The 19,941-nt window shown below is 53.0% G+C and overlaps 1 protein-coding gene across 1 annotated transcript in view; it reads right to left on the reverse strand.

Moving 5' to 3' along the window:
• The window catches only part of LOC141264746 (alanine aminotransferase 2-like), a 137,953-nt gene that overhangs the window by 46,289 nt on the left and 71,723 nt on the right, over positions 1 to 19,941 (reverse strand). The window contains exons 4-7 of the mRNA XM_073677008.1: positions 13,211 to 13,319; positions 12,990 to 13,123; positions 9,142 to 9,385; positions 7,064 to 7,193 (exon numbers count right to left, since the gene is read on the reverse strand). Of these exons, the coding sequence (XP_073533109.1) occupies positions 7,064 to 7,193; positions 9,142 to 9,385; positions 12,990 to 13,123; positions 13,211 to 13,319 (617 nt within the window). The remainder of the gene's footprint in view (positions 1 to 7,063; positions 7,194 to 9,141; positions 9,386 to 12,989; positions 13,124 to 13,210; positions 13,320 to 19,941) is intronic.

Here is a 19,941-nt window from a genome sequence, read left to right on the forward strand (position 1 = left end):
AGTATGTTTGCCTCTAACAACCTTCCCATATTGTTTGAATTTGGTCCAAAGTTTAGACACAGCTGACTGTGAACAACCAACATCTTTTGCAACATTGCGTGATGATTTACCTTCTTTTAAGAGTTTGATAATCCTCTCCTTTGTTTCAATTGAATCTCTTGTGTTGTAGCCATGATTCATGTCAGTTCACTTGGTGCAACAGCTCTCCAAGGTGTGATCACTCCTTTTTAGATGCAGACTAATGAGCAGATCTAATTTGATGCAGGTGTTAGTTTTGGAAATGAAAATTTACAGGGTGATTCCATATTTTTTTCCTTAGAATTGAGTGATTCCATAATTTTTTCCCTCTGCTTGGTCTGAAAAAAATTACCCTTTCTGAGTACCACATTTTTTATCTTGATTTCTTTTAGTGTTTCTTAAAGCCCTAAAGTTGCCATTTGAAATGACTTTAGTTTTGTGCCATGTCTGTGATCTGCTTTTTTTTCAACAACATTAAACAACGGAATGAACATCCTCCGAGCCCGGTGATTCCATAATTTTTGCCAGGCGTTGTAGTTCCAGTGATGCCTTCATCTGGAAGCGCTTGTTTCTGCCTGAGAGGAGTCTGGAAGAAGATGGATAAATTCCAGGAGACACCTGAGCAGTGACCAAGGTGCCCTCTGGGCAGTTGCAGTTACTCAATTTGTCCAGCAGGCTATTTTGAGGGGTCGAGTTCCAAGGAACCCCTATTTAAAGGCTGAAGACCAGTCGAGTCTCAGGAAACTAAGTTTAAGGCTCCTCGCCTTTGTTATTCTTGGAAGGACTGTTGATACCTTCATGAGCAGAAGGCCTGTGTGTTTTTCCTAAAAAGGAATCAAAGGGACTTTTTGAGATACCCTTTAGGCCAGGTGGGCCTGTGGTAGCCATGGACGGCTGTAAGATTTGTTTGCCCCTTGCTTATTCCCTCCTCCTGCTGGTTGTAGAGCTTTGTGCTGTGAGAGGGCTCACACTGAGGTACACCTTGAGGTTCGATATCCTCTACTACTAAGAGACTGCGGCCTAGCGGGAAGAACCGGTGACCCCCGCTAGGGCAAGAAGAAAAGGACTCATGGGGTGTTCCCCGTGACTGTGTGCCTCAGGATGCAGCCCTTAAAGAAGATGAAGGGCTATTGGTGAGTTAACCTGTTTTGATAAAATGGACTGTTTCTGGGGTCCTTACCAAGAAGGACTGGTACTTTTGAAAAATTTTGAACGTTGTGGCAATGAACTGTCCTGATTTCTGTTCAGGGGCCCTTAACCAAGAAGCGCTTGTTCCTGCTCAAGAAGAAGATTTCAGGACCAGTTTCTTACTAAAATGTTTTAGTAATGTGATATGATGTTAGAAGTGTTAATATGTGATTGGTTGTCTAGTATGGTCGAGGACGACCATAACTAAAGTGTGGGAAATGTAGTAGTGGACAAGGAAGTAGGTTCCCACTGGCGCTAAAAAGGTTACCACTAGTTAGATCTCTCTGGACTGCAGTTAGGTCCAGTTAAGGGGTTAGCTGTGATAATCCAGCCCAGTAGAGTAAAGGGGAACCCAGTGCTATGGTTGGGCACAGAATGTGAACAAGGTTTTGTTTCTAATATGTTTCCTTGTGGGCTGCAGTATTGGTAACCAGCCACAAGATGCCACTGTCCTGGGTGCAGATGACAGGTTGAGTCTGCCAGCAGTATTGCACACATTTAGGACAGTGAAAGGGTTAATTGTGTGTGATAACAGCCCATAGAGGGTGGGCACAATAGGAAAATCTCTGCTTAGTTTCCAGAAGCAGGAAGTGCTGATTCAGTGAGAGTTTGGACTGCGAACAGTATGGTCTGCCTCAGTATAGTGGCTGCTAGGGCAGACATGAGCCCCCATACCCCAGACAGTAGGATCACCAGAGTAAAGATTCCTTCCACAAGAGTCGCCTTAGCCGGCCGGAGAAACTCAAGAGAGCTATTGAGGACCCGGAGCACATTCTGTCTGCAGGCTGCAGAAAAAGCTAGGACTCAAGTCTAGGACGTGGGGAGAACTAGGATCCGGATATACTGTCATTGGTGAGGAAGATTCTCTAGGGCTAGAGAATAGAGCAACAGAGATGCTTCACTTAAAAAAGGAAACAGGGCTGAAGTTGTATCAAGTACCTGTGGGAAAGATGCCAACCCGTTGGGCCTTATCCATTATATCTGCCTGTAAATATTGTACATATTCCTCTTCCCCAAGTAAAGTCCCAGTTATGGTTATGAACTTTGTGTCCTCTGAATTTATTGCTGCCCTGGTTCCAGAAGAGAAATGCCTGGAGACAGACGTGACCTTCTGGTCTGAAGTAAGTGGAAAGCACCACATACACTGTAGCACACCGGAGGGAGGACACACCTTGTCTGTAGGGTGCCAGAGTGAGCAGGGGCCATAGCTCGCCCATGACTACCTCGCTGGGGCACCTAACAAAACAGCCGCAGTTAATGTAGGTTCAACAGCATCATCAGCAGTAGATACAGTAGGTTCAGCAGCAGAAGCAGCATCATCAGCAGGAAGTTGTTAAAGCAGCAGGTTCAGCATCATTATCAGCAGACGGCTCTCCTGGTAGAAATTGTCCAGGCCATGGAGATGGCATCACCCGCCAGCCAAATTGAAGGTAGCCATGTGAGGCAAACAGTACGGAGACCTTGCAGAAAATTACTCTGGAGGACAATTTCAAGGCTTTTCTGACTGTCTTTGAAAGAGTAGCAGACAGAGAGAAGTTGCCCCCAGAGCATTGGGCATAGATCCTGACTCCATAAATTACTGGAGAACCGCAGAAAGCGTACTATGACCTAGCCCTGCAAGGTCCCAAAGAGTGCGATAAGCTGAAGGCGGAGATTATGGCACGTTTGGGAGTTACCCTGGCAGTCCGGGCACAACGGGTGCACCTCTAGCCCTACCAAAAGGACAAGCCTCCCTGGTCCCAGGTGTTTGACCTTGTCAGAGCTTCACATGATCCCAATTACTCACAGAGACCACCCACTGTGATCTCTTGAGCAAACAGCTCTCTGCTGCCCCCTATTGTCTGGACAATTGCACGATTGGCCGGCAATCAATATAGGAGGCTTCAGGCTGTTCTCACTAAGTAACTATCAGCAAGCTAGCAGTGAGCGTACGGCATACACACCACCTTCCAACGCATGGAATATATGTATATGCCCTCGTACTATCACTGATAGCCTCACGATAACCCACTTAAAATCATTCGCTGTCACCACCGATCAATTTTAAAATATAATACAGGCCTGATCAGACGGCTACTTTCTGGTAGGGTATGGCTTCGGGGGAGGAACGATTATAGGACACAAGAAACAGGACTATTACATTTTATATTTAATTCAAAAGGGAGGCAGTGTTTATGAAAAATATACAAGAGGTTTTACAAAAGGAGACAATACAGTAAAGGATATACAGTTACACAAGCTGGAGGGGAGGCGCTCCTATTGATTTGACCGTTATCGAACGTGACCCCTGCTATATAGAATATATACCTCCCTGCAATGAGTAGGGTCTTTTATGCCGAAGGGGAGACCTGCCACACACCCCCTTTGATGACATCACGTGGGTGGGGCTCCACCCTTTGTGTTTTTATTAAAATATCTAACTTCCGCGATAACTCCTCGCGGGTTGATCGCAGAAGCTTGCAAGTTATACCATATTTTCCATTACTAATTAACCTTTCTTTAGAGACCACACATGGCATAGCTGCGGTCTGTTATTTTGTACTTTTGCATTGTAGCTCACCGGAAGGGCGTACAGATTCGGAAAATTATGCGTATTGTTCCTTAGCTGACCCAGCCGCTAAAAATATGTGTCCCATTATTATCGGAAGTATAGAACTTCCGATATTCCATATTTCGTGCCGGTGAGACTGTAGATTTCTGTGTGAGCAAATGGGGAGTGCCCTGGGAGTGAGAGAGGATTCTTTTGAAGCCAGGAATTGCATCCTTCTCATCTAGGTGTATATTTATCACAAGCCTGTACCACTAGGAAATACACTCGTATATTCATTTGAATGGACTATTGAGCTTCTTTTACTCTGACAGATGGTGGATAAGGGAGAGGGGGTTCAGGGGGAGAGAGATATTTTCTTAATATTTCTATGATAAACCTGTTATACCTTGGTGCAAAAATGTCTGCAGCCCGAGACCTGCTCTACAGCACAGATGGTGGTAAGAGTGGTGGTGGACCAGTTTATCCACTCACTACCTAAATCTCTGCAAAGCTGGGTTGCTCAAGGAGATCCCCAGAATGGGTGGTCCTGGTGGAAAGATACCTGGATGTGGAGAACTGCTTGAGCAATCAAGGGAACCTGAGGTCACCTTTGCGGGGTATCCAGAAGAAGGGGCCCAAGGCCACTTCTGAGGGGCACACAACCCAGGAGGGGTCAGAGCCGGGTTCAAGGGGTACAGCTCACCACATTGTCTGTTGGAGCTGTGGTGCCCTGGGTCATATATCAGCCCATTGTCCCTTGCCCTCAGAGCTGATGGACTGCAGTGTAGGCCAGCGCTGCTCCTACTTCGCCTACAGCGCTGTTCCTACTATGCCTACAGCGCTGTTCCTCATTCTGGTGAGGGGCCTCAGGTATTCCAGTTCAATGTGAACGGTGTCCTAGTGACCGGACTTCTGGAGCCTAGGAGTTTGGTAACCCTGGTAGAGGCCACACTTCCACATGTTACAATCCCTGGGAAGCTGGTGGGCGTCAGGTATATTCATGGAGATGTCAAGAACTTTCCTGTGGCCCGGGTCCATATTGACACAACTTGTTATATCCTGTAATTGACGGTCGTGATTTTCCTCTGTTTTGAGGTTCGTGGGGGAAAGCGGTACAGCCTGGTAGCTAGGCTGATAACCCGATCACAACTGAAGAAAACTTGTCACGGGCCATGACCGACGAGCTTCCATTGTCGATACTGGTTGGCGACAGGGAAGAGGAGGCATCCCCTGAAGCTAATATCCCTGAGCTGGAAGTGTCCTCAGGGACTTCGGTAAAAAAAAATACTCAGGGAAAAGGGAGGGTGCTAAATGTTGTTCACCAGGAACCGGTAACTGGTGTTTGGGCTCCGCGATTGGGTAGGCAAAACAATCGGCTATATCAAGGGAGCAAGGTGGCTGGCCAGGCAAAAGAGCGCCTCCTCAAGGCACGATCCAGGGGGTATAGTCTGTTGACTTGGGTGAAACATTTTAAACCTGAGAATCGGCAGCTGGTGTTGGTGCCCACCGTGGGGAACAAATTTCTTGCCTAATGGTAAGGAACCTGTAAAGTGTTGGAAAGGGTTGGTAAGGGCCAGAATAAAGTTTACCAACCAACGAAAAGGAAGCCCCACCAAGTATGTAATGCCAGCTTGGTCGAGCCTTGGCTGGTTTGGTGACGGTGCGCAGCCCCCTGCTGTGGGCAGAGGGGGGGGGTATGTAGACAAGCAGCTGGCAGAATACTGGATAGGAGGAGCTGAGAGGGTTAATAGGACCAATACATGGGTCCAGGTTTGTTAGGAATGATTAGATAAGATGGGTGGAACGAGTAATTCCCATGCTCCAATACAGGAGGTGCAGCTGATTTAAAAGGGCAGCTGAGCTGTTCCTTCTTTGTCTGGGAGTAGAGGTGCAAATATCTCCAGTATTTGGGTCTATGTGTAGAGGTGGAAACATCTCTGAGACCTGGTCTCTGTGGGAGTTGGAGAGACTTCTTCTGGCACACACAATACTGCCATGCACAGCACACACAGATCATGCTAACTATCAGGACTGTTGGGATCAGGAAATAATTGTCATACGTCTGGGTTAGAACCCTTGAGCCTGTTTTCTGTGGTTGGCTTCTCTGTCCGCTTAGCCACAACAGGTACACCTTTTCTCAAGGTGTTTCGATTCTGTTATCCTTGCTTCAGTCTTTTTGGGTAACAAGTATTTTCATTTACTCATTTGTCTACCCTATCACCTTTCACGTGCAGCTTTATATTCTTTTCCCCTGCTGGTATTTCCTGCAGGTTGCATATTCTCTAACAATACCTTGATAACCCTTTGTTTTATATTCTATTTCAGCACACTTTCCCTTTTGTAGGTAATTTGCACTCTGCTCTGCCCTCCGGTTCGTTAGGAGGAACATGAAGCGCTCGACGGCCTTTCAGGCAGCATCGGTCTGAGTTGTCATCGTCTAGATTGTGGTTAGAGCTGTCTCAGCTCACGCTGGAACCACTAGGGACTGCGGGGTCAGGATCTCTAGTCTGTACAGGAACCGGCAGGAACGGTGGGGTCAGGATCTCTAGGCTGCACAGGAACCGGCAGGGACTGCAGGGTCAGGATCTCTAATCTGTACAGGAGCCGACAGGGACTGCGAGGTCAGGATCTCTAGTCTGTACAGGAACCGGCAGGGGCTGTGGGGTCAGGATCTCTAGTCTGTACAGGAACCGGCAGGGACTGTGTGGTCAGGATCTCTAGTCTGTACAGGAACCGGCAGGGACTGCGGGGTCAGGATCTCTAGTCTGTACAGGAACCAGCAGGGACTGCGGGGTCAGGATTTCTAGTCTGTGCAGGAACCGACAGGGACTGCGAGGTCAGGATCTCTAGTCTGTACAGGAACCGGCAGGGACTGTGGGGTCAGGATCTCTAGTCTGTACAGGAACCGGCAGGGACTGCGTGGTCAGGATCTCTAGTCTGTACAGGAACCAGCAGGGACTGCGGGGTCAGGATCTCTAGTCTGTACAGGAACCGGCAGGGACTGCGGGGTCAGGATTTCTAGTCTGTGCAGGAACCGGCAGGGACTGCGGGGTCAGGATCTCTAGTCTGTACAGGAACCGGCAGGGACTGTGGGGTCAGGATCTCTAGTCTGTACAGGAACCGGCAGGGACTGCGGGATCAGGACCTCTAGTCTGTACAGGAACCGGCAGGGACTGCGGGGTCAGAATCTCTAGCATGTACAGGAACCGGCAGGGACTGCGGGGTCAGGATCTCTAGTCTGTACAGGAACCGGCAGGGACTGCGGGGTCAGAATCTCTAGCATGTACAGGAACCGGCAGGGTCCATTGCAGTTTTTAGTGTGTTATCTATTTTTCCGAGTGAGTTTCTACACAATCATAACAATAATCTGAGGTCACCTCATCCGCAAAGATCAGCAGCTTCTCCTCGGCCGCCAGGTGAATGATCTCCGATATGTTGTCCGGGGTCAAGACGTGTCCTGGGGGAGACAGGAGATAATAAGAGGTGGAGTATGATCAGGACCGCAGCTGTCTGATGTAGGGTAACCCCTATGTTATAGGACCTGGTGATCGCACCCCGTGTCATTATAGGACCGGTGACCGTGCCTTGTGTTATTATAGGACCGGTGACCGCGCCGTGTGTAATTATAGGATAGGTGACTGTGCCCCCTGTGTTATAGGACCGGTGACCGCACCCCGTGTTATTATAGGACCGGTGACCGTGCCCTGTGTCATTATAGGACCGGTGACTGTGCCCCCTGTGTTATAGGACCAGTGATCACGCCCGGTGTAATTATAGGACCGGTGACCGAGCCCCGTGTTATTATAGGACCGGTGACTGTGCCCCCTGTGTTATTGGAGCGGTGACAGCTCCTTGTGTTATCATAGCACCGGTGACTGTGCCCTGTGTTATTTTAGGACCGGTGACCGTGCCCCATGTATTTATAGGACCGGTGACCGCGCACCGTGTATTTATAGGACCGGTGACCGCGCACCGTGTTATAGGACCGGTGACTGAGCCCCCTGTGTTATAGGACCGGTGACCGATCCCTGTGTTATCATAGGACCGGTGACCGTGCCCTGTGTTATTATAGGACCAGTGACTGTGCCCCCTGTGTTATAGGACCGGTGACCGAGCCCCGTGTTATTATAGGACCAGTGACTGTGCCCTGTGTAATTATCGGACAGGTGACTGTGCCGCCTGTGTTACAGGACCGGTGACCGAGCCCCGTGTTATTATAGGACCGGTGACTGTGCCCTGTGTTATTTTAGGACCGGTGACTGTGCCCCCTGTGTTATAGGACCGGTTACCGTGCCCCATGTATTTATAGGACCGGTGACCGCGCACCGTGTATTTATAGGACCGGTGACCGCGCACCGTGTTATTATAGGACCGGTGATTGCGCCCCGTGTTATAGGACCGGTGACTGTGCCCCCTGTGTTATAGGACCGGTGACCGATCCCTGTGTTATTATAGGACCAGTGACTGTGCCCCCTGTATTTATAGGACCGGTGACCGCGCACCGTGTATTTATAGGACCGGTGACCGCGCACCATGTATTTATAGGACCGGTGATCGCGCCCCGTGTTATAGGACCGGTGACTGTGCCCCCTGTGTTATAGGACCGGTGACTGATCCCTGTGTTATTATAGGACCGGTGACTGTGCCCTGTGTAATTATCGGACAGGTGACTGTGCCGCCTGTGTTACAGGACCGGTGACCGTGCCCTGTGTTATTTTAGGACCTGTGACCGTGCCCCGTGTATTTATAGGACCGGTGATCGCGCCCCGTGTATTTATAGGACCGGTGATCGCGCCCCGTGTTATTATAGGATCGGTAACCGCTCCCCGTGTTATAGGACTGGTGACTGTGACCCCTGTGTTATAGGACCGGTGACGGCGCCCTGTGTTATTATAGGACCGGTGACCGCACCCCATGTAATTGTAGGACCGGTGACCGCACCACATCTTATTATAGGACCGGTGACCGCGCCCCATCTTATTATAGGACCGGTGACCGCGCCCAGTGTTATTATAGGACCAGTGACCACACCCCGTGTAATTGTAGGACCGGTGACCGCGCCCCGTGTAATTATAGGACCGGTGACCGCACCCCATGTAATTGTAGGACCGGTGACCGCACCACATCTTATTATAGGACCGGTGACCGCGCCCCATCTTATTATAGGACCGGTGACCGCGCCCAGTGTTATTATAGGACCAGTGACCACACCCCGTGTAATTGTAGGACCGGTGACCGCGCCCCGTGTAATTATAGGACCGGTGACCGCACCCCATCTTATTATAGGACCGATGACCTGGCTCTAGTGATTACGCTCCCTGATATCCCCCACAGGATACGGCGGAGCGCTGTAATATGCAGTCACTCTCCGCGGTCGCCCCTTTGCGCTCTCCCCTGTTCCTCACCTGTCGGGTTGCCCGGGTTGATGACGCAGAGCACGCGGGGGTCACATTGGTTTCTGGCTGCAGAGAGAGATTCCCGAATCCGGCTGACACTGACGGCCCAGCCTCGCGCCTCATCCAGGTGATATGGCAGCATGACTGCGCCAGAGAGCGCGATGGCGTCCATGTAGAGCGGGTAATAGGGCACCGGGAGCAGAATCCCTGTCCTTAGCAGCGCCTCATCGTCCACCACCAGGGACAACGCGCTCTGCGGAAATAACACCGTCAGCTGATGGGAGTATTACTCCATGCACTCTCAACCACCTCCAGAACTGCAGTCACTATTCTGCTCTTACATCGTGTCTTATCCTCCAGTCACCTCGAGAGCTGCAATCACTATTCTTCTGCTACATCATGTCTTATCCTCCAGTCACCTCCAGAGCAGCAGTCACTATTCTGCTGCTACATCATGTCTTATCCTCCAGTCACCTCCAGTGCTGCAATCACTATTCTTCTGCTACATCATGTGCTATCCTCCGGTCACCTCGAGAGCTGCAATCACTATTCTTCTGCTACATCATGTGTTATCCTCCGGTCACCTCCAGAGATGCAGTCAATATTGCTGTTACATCATGTCTTATCCTCCACAGACTATACAGGACAGGGCAGTAATGAGACCGGTGATGTGGGGAGAGGAGAAGCAGCTGTGGCAGGAAATATTGGAGAAGTTCCTAGACAAGGAGGATACATTTCTGGTCCGGGGGTAGTGACGCCCCCACAAGGTCTGGTCCGGGGTAGGGACGCCCCCATGAGGTCTAGTCCATGGTAGGGATGCCCCCAAGAGGTCTGGTCTGGGGTAAGGATGCCCCCACGAGGTCTGGTCAGGGGTTGAGACGCTCCACAAGGTCTGGTCCTGGTTAGTGATGCCCCCACGAGGTCTGGTCCGGGGATGGGACGCCCACACGAGGTCTGATCCGGGGAGTGATGCCCCCACGGCGTCTGGTCTGGGGTTTGGACGCCCACACGGGGTCTGTTCCTGGAGTGACGCCCCCACGGGGTCTGGTTCGGGGTTGGGACACCCCCACGAGGTCTGATCCGGGGTAGTGACTTCTCTACGAGGTCTGGTCCGGGAGGTGACGCCCCCACGAGGTCTAGTCTGAGGTTGGGATGCTCACACAAGGTCTGGTACGGGGTTGGGACGCCTCCACGAGGTCTGGTCCAGGAGGTGACGCCCCCACGAGGTCTGGTTCGGGGTTGGGACGCCCGCACAAGGCCTGGTCCGGGGTTGGGATGCCCACACGAGGTCTGGTCCGTGGTTGGGATGCCCCCGCGAGGTCTGGTCTGGGGGGGTGACACCCCCACTAGGTCTGGTCCACGGTAGTAACACCCCCACGAGGTCTGGTCCAGGGTTGGGACGCCCACAAGAGGTCTGATCCAGGGGGGTGACGCCTCCACGGGGTCTGGTCCCGGGTTGGGACGCCCACACGAGGTCTGATCCGGGGGACGGATGCCCCCACGGGGTCTGGTCCGGGGTTGGGACACCCCTATGAGGTCTGGTCCGGGAGGTGACGCCCCCACGAGGTGTGGTCCATGGTTGGGATGTCCACACGAGGTCTGGTCCGAGTTTGGAACGCCCCCACTAGGTCTGGTCCGGGAGGTGACGCCCCCATGAAGTCTGGTCCGGGGTTGGGATGCCCACACGAGGTCTGGTCCGCGAGGTGACGCCCCTATGAGGTCTGGTCTGGGGGGTGACGCCCACACGAGGTCTAGTCCGAGAGGTGACGCCCCCATAAGGCCTGGTCCAGGGTTGGGATGCCCACACGAGGTGTGGTCCGGGAGCTGATGCCCCCAAAAGGTCTGGTCCGGGGTTAGGACGCCCCCACGAGGTCTGGTCTGGGGTAGTCACGCCCCTACCAGGTCTGGTCCGGGGTAGTAACGCCCCTACCAGGTCTGGTCCGGGGTTGGGACGCCACCACGAGGTCTGGTCCAGGGTTGGGATGCCCACACGAGGTCTTATCCGAGAGGTGACGCCCCCATGGGGTCTGGTCCGGGGAGGGACGCCCCCACAGGGTATGGTCCCGATTTGGGACGCCCACACGAGGTCTGATCCGAGAGGTGACGCCCCCACGAGGTCTGGTCCGGGGTTGGGACGCCCCCACGAGGTCTGGTCCAGGGTAGTGATGCCCCTATGAGGGCTGGTCCAGGGTTGGGACGCCCACACGAGGTCTGATCCGGGGTTGGGACGCCCCCACGAGGTCTGGTCCAGGGTAGTGATGCCTCTACGAGGGCTGGTCCAGGGTTGGGACGCCCACACGAGGTCTGATCCGGGGGCTGACGCCCCCACAAGGTCTGGTCCGGGGTTCGGATACCCACATGAGGTCTGGTCCGGGAGGTGACGCCCCACAAGGTCTGGTCCGTGGTTGGGATACCCACATGAGGTCTGGTCCAGGAGGTGACGCCCCCACGAGGCCTGGCCCGGATTTGGGACGCCCCCATGAGGTCTGATCTGGGGCAGTGACGTCCCCATGAGGTCTGGACCAGGAGGTGATGCCTCCACACGGTCTGGTCCGGGGTTGGGATGCCCACACAATGTCTGGTCCGGGAGGTGACGTCCCCACGAGGTCTGGTCTGGGGTAGTGACGCCCCCACAAGGTCTGGTCTGGGGTAGTGACGCCCCCACAAGGTCTGGTCTGGGGTAGTGACGCCCCCACAAGGTCTGGTCTGGGGTAGTGACGCCCCCATAGGTCTGGTCTGGGGTAGTGACGCCCCCACGAGGTCTGGTCCAGGGTTGGGACACCCCCACGAGGTCTGGTCCGGTGTGCTGATGCCCCACGAGGTCTGGTCCGGGGTTGGGACACCCCCATGAGGTCTGGTCTAGGGTTGGGACACCCCCATGAGGTGTGGTCTGGGGTGGTGATGCCCCCACGAAGTCTGGTCCGGGCTAGTGACAACCCCACGAGGTCCTGTCCGGGGTAGTGATGCCCCCACAAGGACTGGTCCGGGGGGGTGACGCCTCCATGAGGTCTGGTCCGGGGTGGTGACGCCCCCACGAGGTCTGGTCCGAGGTAGTGATGCCCCCACGAGGTCTGATACGGGCTAGTGACAACCCCACGAGGTCCTGTCCGGTGTAGTGACGCCCCCACAAGGTCTAGTCCGGGGTAGTAACAACCCCATGAGGTCTGGTCTGGGGTTGGGACGTCCCCTCGAGGTTCTGTCTGATTTAGTGACGCCCCTATGAGATCTGGTCCAGGGTAGTAACAGCCCCACGAGGTCTGGTCCATGGTTTGGACACCCCCACGAGATCTGGTCCAGGGTGATGATGCCCCCACGATGTCTTGTCCGGGTTAGTGACAACCTCATGAGGTCTGGCCTGGGGTTGGGACGCCCCCACGAGGTACTGTCCATGGTAATGATGCCCCCACAAGGTCTGAGGGTCACTTTCCTTAATTGATGTAGGAAGACATAAATCCATGTGACTCCTTTGTTGCTCTGTCACGGGTCGTCACCAGTTTGAATCCATCTCTTCCGTTTCTGGGATGTGACGTTTCCTCTCGTTACCAGTAATTCATGTCCGTGTTTGGCCACAGGTGGATCCGTCCTTTTATTGTGGCGATGAGAATTCATCCTTGTTCTAAGCTTTTGTGCAGTCTCCCCACAGCGCCCCAGTCGGACATTTGGTGCATATAATTAAATACACCCCAGTCAGGGCCACAGACTTGAGCTGTGGAATTCGCCCTCCTCAGGGCAGAACGGTGAAATCTACAAAGTTTTATTCTCGGATTTTGCTTATGAAATTTTAAGCCTGATTTCTGATGGAGAATTCCCCGATGAGACGGAGGACGACCGAGGACCGTCCATTACAGTGGACTCACCAGTACGGCCTCAGAGGCTCCGCTGCTCACTATGATATTTCGGGGTTGGCTGGGAACCCCATTATCTCTCCTCGTAATGAAGTTGGCGATCTTGTGTGGCAGCGTCTGAGTGGTGTATCCCGGGTTGTAGCTGCCTGTGGATACGCAGACCTGGTAAGACTCATGGATCCCATCCTCCGACCTCCTGATCCCCGATCCCTGAGATTTGCTCCCACACTCACCCACAGATCCACTGTCCAGGTTCTTCAGGATTTCCCGGGCTCTGGTCTTGGTGTCTTCTGGGAACTGACCACTTTCCAGCAGGTCTGGGTAGGTGCACAATGCGGCCACCTGGAGGAACATCCAAAAACTGGAAATAAAGCCGAAGTTCATAAACCAATGAAAGATCTCTGCTTGTTATCAGTGAACAGTGGCGTACCGCCAATGGCGGCAGACCACGCGACTGCTATGGGGCCCGTGAGGTGGGGGGGCCCATAGCAGTCCAGGGGCGGACATACCGCTGCTGGTGCAGCTGCGCCGGGGGGCCGGCCGGTGCAGCGTCTCCCTGCTCGTGGTGGGCAGGGAGCGATCCCTGCATCTCCACTGCTGACAGGACAGAATGGCAGTGGAGCTGCAGAGATCTGTCCTCTGCTTCCTGCCCGCCTCCTCCCTCACACAGGCACGCGCTGCTTGATGACGTCATCATGCAGCGCGGGCCTGTGTGAGGGAGGAAATTGCAAACAACAAGGATGCTGCGGCCCGGGGGAACGGGCAGAGAGGTAAGTGTTTTTTGTTTTTTTGTTTTTTTTTACTGAAACGCTGGGGAGAGCAATAATGGGGCTGATGAGGCTGGAGAGAGCAATAATGGGGCTGATGGGGCTGGAGAGAGCAATAATGGGGCTGATGGGGCTGGGGAGAGCAATCGTGGGGCTGATGGGGCTGGGAAGAGCAATGGTGGGGCTGATGGGGCTGGGGAGAGCAGTGATGGGTTTGGGGAGAGCAATGGTGTGGCTGGGAAGAGCAGTGATGGGGCTGATGGGGTGGGGAGAGCAATGATGGGGATTAGTAGACCAATGACAGGGGAGAGCAATGACGAGTTGCTGGGAGAGAGCAATGATGGATGTGCTGGGAGAGTAATGACAGGGGTTGCTGGGAGAGAACAATGATGAGGTGCTCGGAGAGAGCAATGATGGGGGTGCAGGGAGAGAGCAATGACGGGGGTGCACGGACAGAGCAATGACGGGTGCAGGGAGAGAGCAATGATGGGGGTGCTGGGAGAGAGCAATGATGGGGGTGCTGGGAGAGAGCAATGATAGTGGTGCTGGGACAGAGCAATGATGGGGGTGCAGGGAGAGAGCAATGACGGGGGTGCTGGGAGAGAGCAATGATGGGGGTGCTGGGAGAGAGCAATTGTAGCACCCCGAGGGTTCGGTTGCTACAGAGGTATTGCATCTCACCCAGATGTGCGATATCTCACTTCCAGGTAAGGATGGAGTGTGGCTCAGGACCCTAACACCCACATGCACTACACCACATTTCCGGGGGACAGCTCGACGGTGCTCCCATTAGTTATGCAGGCACGAGTGAGCATGTCCCTGGCTGGAGTGGGGGGAGGGAACACCTAGAGAAGGGAACCCGGTAGTGTGTGCGTGGGGGAAGTAGATCCTGGGTGCACTCTGTACAGGAGTATAAAGGGAGGCACCATCTTGGAAAGGGAGTGAGTTGAGAGAGGAGAAGACAGGGAGCAGAGCTGCTTTATGGGCTCTGCTCCACAGGCAGGCCCTGTCAGGAGGCCTGAGCCTGGAGGAGGGAAGAAGGAGGAAGAGGAGCAGACTGGGCTCCAGGAAGGACAGAGGGGACCCCAGGGGTGTGGACTGGCTGGTAGCCACCACACGCCCGCCGCTACCTGAGTAGGGGGGTCAGGTCAAGAAGATGGGAACCGGATCCCAAATTAGTGGAGGAGAGAAACTACCCTCAACTAAGAACCGGAGGCTGCGACATTACATGTGGAGCAGCCCCTCACCACACCCGCTAGAAAGGCACCACATAGGACCTGGGAAACGCAGGCCAACGTTTGCCCACCAAGAAGGTCCGAGGCAGCTGGACATAAGCGTGGTCACTAGTGGGGTTGAAGACCAGAGACAGGGGACATAAAGGGGGTCCTGCAAAGCACTCCAGAAAGACCTGGGAGTTAACCGAGCCCCTCACCTGGTGAGCACAGCGCGACACAGGCGGCCACCTCTGCAGCGGTGGCCTGGAGCAGTAACCGAGTAACCGTGAGTAAAGACCCTGAACTGCACCACCAAGACTCCGAGTTGTCTTTGTTGCGCTCGTGTACCACCATCACCCCCATCATCTATCCCTGCTGCCCTGAGGCCATACCCCTCCCGTTGGGGGTTATACCACCACGCTGCACATCCTTATACACCTGGCCTCAGGTGGGACTGTTCTGCAGCGGCGGCTTCAAAGCCGCACTCAACGGGTGGCGTAGTCGATCAAGTTAACATCTACTGCCATAGACCGCCACTTAGTTTGACACCCTGGGCACGGACCGGGTCACCGCCACGAGACTACAACCCTCAACAGATCCGGCTCCGGGTAAGCTCCCGCGTGCGCAACGCAGCGCGACACAGGCCCAGGGGCGCGTCACAATGATAGTGGTGCAGGGAGAGAGCAATGATGGGGGTGCTGGGAGAGAGCAATGATGGGGGTGCTGGGAGAGAGCAATGATGGGGTGCTAGGAGAGAGCAATGATGGGGTGCTAGGAGAGAGCAATGATGGGGTGCTGGGAGAGAGCAATGATGGAGTGCTGGGACAGAGCAATGATGAGGGTGCTGGGAGAGAGCAATGATGGGGGTGCTGGGAGAGAGCAATGATGGGGTGCAGGGAGAGAGCAATGATGGGGGTGCAGGGAGAGAGCAATGACGGGGGTGCTGGGAGAGAGGAATGACAGGGGTGCTGGGAGAGAGCAATGACGTGGGTGCTGGGAGAGAGCAATGATGAGGGTGCTGGGAGACAGGAATGACACGGGTGCTGGGACAGAGCAATGACGGGGGTGCTGGGAGAGAGCAATGACGGGGGTGCTGGGAGAGAGCAATGATGGGGGTGCAGGGAGAGAGCAATGACGGGGGTGCTGGGAGAGAGGAATGACAGGGGTGCTGGGAGAGAGCAATGACGTGGGTGCTGGGAGAGAGCAATGACGTGGGTGCTGGGAGAGAGCAATGATGAGGGTGCTGGGAGACAGGAATGACACGGGTGCTGGGACAGAGCAATGACGGGGGTGCTGGGAGAGAGCAATGACGGGGGTGCTGGGAGAGAGCAATGATGGGGGTGCAGGGAGAGAGCAATGACGGGGGTGCAGGGAGAGAGCAATGACGGGGGTGCAGGGAGAGAGCAATGACGGGGGTGCTGGGAGAGAGGAATGACACGGGTGCTGGGAGAGAGCAATGATGGGGGTGCTGGGAGAGAGCAATGATGGGGGTGCTGGGAGAGAGCAATGATAGTGGTGCAGGGAGAGAGCAATGATGGGGGTGCTGGGAGAGAGCAATGACGGGGGTGCTGGGAGAGAGCAATGATGAGGGTGCTGGGAGACAGGAATGACAGGGGTGCTGGGAGAGAGCAATGACGTGGGTGCTAGGAGAGAGCAATGATGGGGGTGCTGGGAGAGAGCAATGACGGGGGTGCAGGGAGAGAGCAATGATGGGGGTGCTGGGACAGAGCAATGACGGGGGTGCAGGGAGAGAGCAATGATGGGGGTGCTGGGAGAGAGCAATGATGGGGGTGCTGGGAGAGAGCAATGACGTGGGTGCTAGGAGAGAGCAATGATGGGGTGCTGGGAGAGAGCAATGATGGGGTGCTAGGAGAGAGCAATGATGGGGTGCTGGGAGAGAGCAATGATGGAGTGCTGGGACAGAGCAATGATGAGGGTGCTGGGAGAGAGCAATGATGGGGGTGCTGGGAGAGAGCAATGATGGGGGTGCTGGGAGAGAGCAATGATGGGGTGCTAGGAGAGAGCAATGATGGGGTGCTAGGAGAGAGCAATGATGGGGTGCTGGGAGAGAGCAATGATGGAGTGCTGGGACAGAGCAATGATGAGGGTGCTGGGAGAGAGCAATGATGGGGGTGCTGGGAGAGAGCAATGATGGGGTGCTAGGAGAGAGCAATGATGGGGTGCTACGAGAGAGCAATGATGGGGTGCTGGGAGAGAGCAATGATGGAGTGCTGGGACAGAGCAATGATGAGGGTGCTGGGAGAGAGCAATGATGGGGGTGCTGGGAGAGAGCAATGATGGGGGTGCAGGGAGAGAGAAATGACAGGGGTGTTGGGAGAGAGGAATGATGGGGGTGCAGGGAGAGAGGAATGACAGGGGTGTTGGGAGAGAGCAATGACGGGGGTGCTGGGACAGAGCAATGACGGGGGTGCAGGGAGAGAGCAATGATGGGGGTGCAGGGAGAGAGCAATGATGGGGGTGCTGGGAGAGAGCAATGACGGGGGTGCAGGGAGAGAGCAATGATGGGGGTGCTGGGAGAGAGCAATGATGGGGGTGTTGGGAGAGAGCAATTACGAGGGTGCTGGGACAGAGCAATGTTGGGGGTGCTGGTAGAGAGCAATGACGGGGGTGCAGGGAGAGAGCAATGTTGGGGGTGCTGGTAGAGAGCAATGACGGGGGTGCAGGGAGAGAGCAATGATGGGGGTGCAGGGAGAGAGCAATGATGAGGGTGCAGGGAGAGAGCAATGTTGGGGGTGCTGGTAGAGAGCAATGACGGGGGTGCAGGGAGAGAGCAATGATGGGGGTGCTGGGAGAGAGCAATGATGGGGGTGTTGGGAGAGAGCAATTACGAGGGTGCTGGGACAGAGCAATGTTGGGGGTGCTGGTAGAGAGCAATGACGGGAGGTGCTGGGACGTAGCAATGACGGGGGTGTTGGGAGAGAGCAATGATGGGGGTGCTGGGACAGAGCAATGTTGGGGGTGCTGGTAGAGAGCAATGACGGGAGGTGCTGGGACGTAGCAATGACGGGGGTGTTGGGAGAGAGCAATGATGGGGGTGCTGGGACAGAGCAATGTTGGGGGTGCTGGTAGAGAGCAATGACGGGAGGTGCTGGGACGTAGCAATGATGGGGGTTCTGGTAGAGAGCAATGATGGGGGTTTCACTTTGCTTGTACTGTGAAGCCTTGTATGTTTTCCGTGTGCACATAGCCTTACAGTTAATTGGGGAGAGTCACAGAGAGTGAATAATTTATATTATTGGCCGGTGGAGATTATAGTTAATGGGGGGCACAGTGCTGCTTATCACTTTATATTTTCATTACTAAGTGGCTAATAGTATATTAATGGGGGGTACATATCTGTATTCAGGGGCGCAGTGTGGGGGAGACACATGTATAGATACAATATATGTGACCTTGTTATTATCTAGGCTGGAGATCATCGTGACAAGACGAGTCGTGGCTGGGAGATGTGGACATGAAGGTCTGACCAGATGGAGAAGAAGCAGCAGACACCGGCTCTGATCAGATGAGACGTCAGCGGTAAGAGCCTGGATGTAAGTATTACTCTGTATCTGCGCTGTGTGACTGGGAGTGATAATGTTACATGTAAAATCCCTTAGGCTGCATTGTAACATTTGTGTGAAATGTCAGATCTTTTTATCGGATGGTCCACGGACTCGTAGAGTTTTATAGATCCATTCACACATCCATGAAAATCACGGATCTGAGAATGAGATCTAAGAGGGTCAGAGAATCTCCTGTTCTGATCCGATATTGAGGATTATAATAGGACATGCTCAATGCGTCTGTAAAACAGGGCAGCACACCGACACTGCACACAGATGCAGGAATGTAGCCGTATTATGTATAGCACAGTCCCTTAGTATATAGTGCACTCACTTATTATGTATAGCACAGTCCCTTAGTATATAGTGTACTCACTTATTATGTATAGCACAGTCCTTTAGTACATAGTGTACTCACTTATTATGTATAGCACAGTCCCTTAGTACATAGTGTACTCACTTATTATGTATAGCACAGTCCCTTAGTACATAGTGTACTCACTTATTATGTATAGCACAGTCCCTTAGTACATAGTGTACTCACTTATTATGTATAGCGCAGCCCCTTAGTACATAGTGTACTCACTTATTATGTATAGCATACTTCCTTAGTATATAGTGTACTCACTTATGTATAGCACAGTCCCTTAGTACATAGTGTACTCACTTATTATGTATAGCACAGCCCCTTAGTACATAGTGTACTCACTTATTATGTATAGCATACTTCCTTAGTATATAGTGTACTCACTTATTATGTATAGCACAGTCCCTTAGTACATAGTGTACTCACTTTTTATGTATAGCACAGCCCCTTAGTACATAGTGTACTCACTTATTATGTATAGCATACTTCCTTAGTATATAGTGTACTCACTTATTATGTATAGCACAGTCCCTTAGTATATAGTGTACTCACTTATTATGTATAGCACAGTCCCTTAGTATATAGTGTACTCACTTATTATGTATAGCACAGTCCCTTAGTATATAGTGTACTCCTTTATTATGTATAGCACAGCCCCTTAGTATATAGTGTACTCACTTATTATGTATAGCATACTTCCTTAGTATATAGTGTACTCACTTATTATGTATAGCACAGTCCCTTAGTACATAGTGTACTCACTTATTATGTATAGCACAGTCCCTTAGTACATAGTGTACTCACTTATTATGTATAGCACAGTCCCTTAGTACATAGTGTACTCACTTATTATGTATAGCACAGTCCCTTAGTACATAGTGTACTCACTTATTATGTATAGCACAGCCCCTTAGTACATAGTGTACTCACTTATTATGTATAGCATACTTCCTTAGTATATAGTGTACTCACTTATTATGTATAGCACAGTCCCTTAGTACATAGTGTACTCACTTTTTATGTATAGCACAGCCCCTTAGTACATAGTGT

The sequence above is a fragment of the Phyllobates terribilis genome, unplaced genomic scaffold, assembly GCF_046119375.1.
Source record: "Phyllobates terribilis strain yellow unplaced genomic scaffold, ASM4611937v1 Scaffold_4__5_contigs__length_816908805, whole genome shotgun sequence".
Classification (NCBI taxonomy): domain Eukaryota; kingdom Metazoa; phylum Chordata; class Amphibia; order Anura; family Dendrobatidae; genus Phyllobates; species Phyllobates terribilis.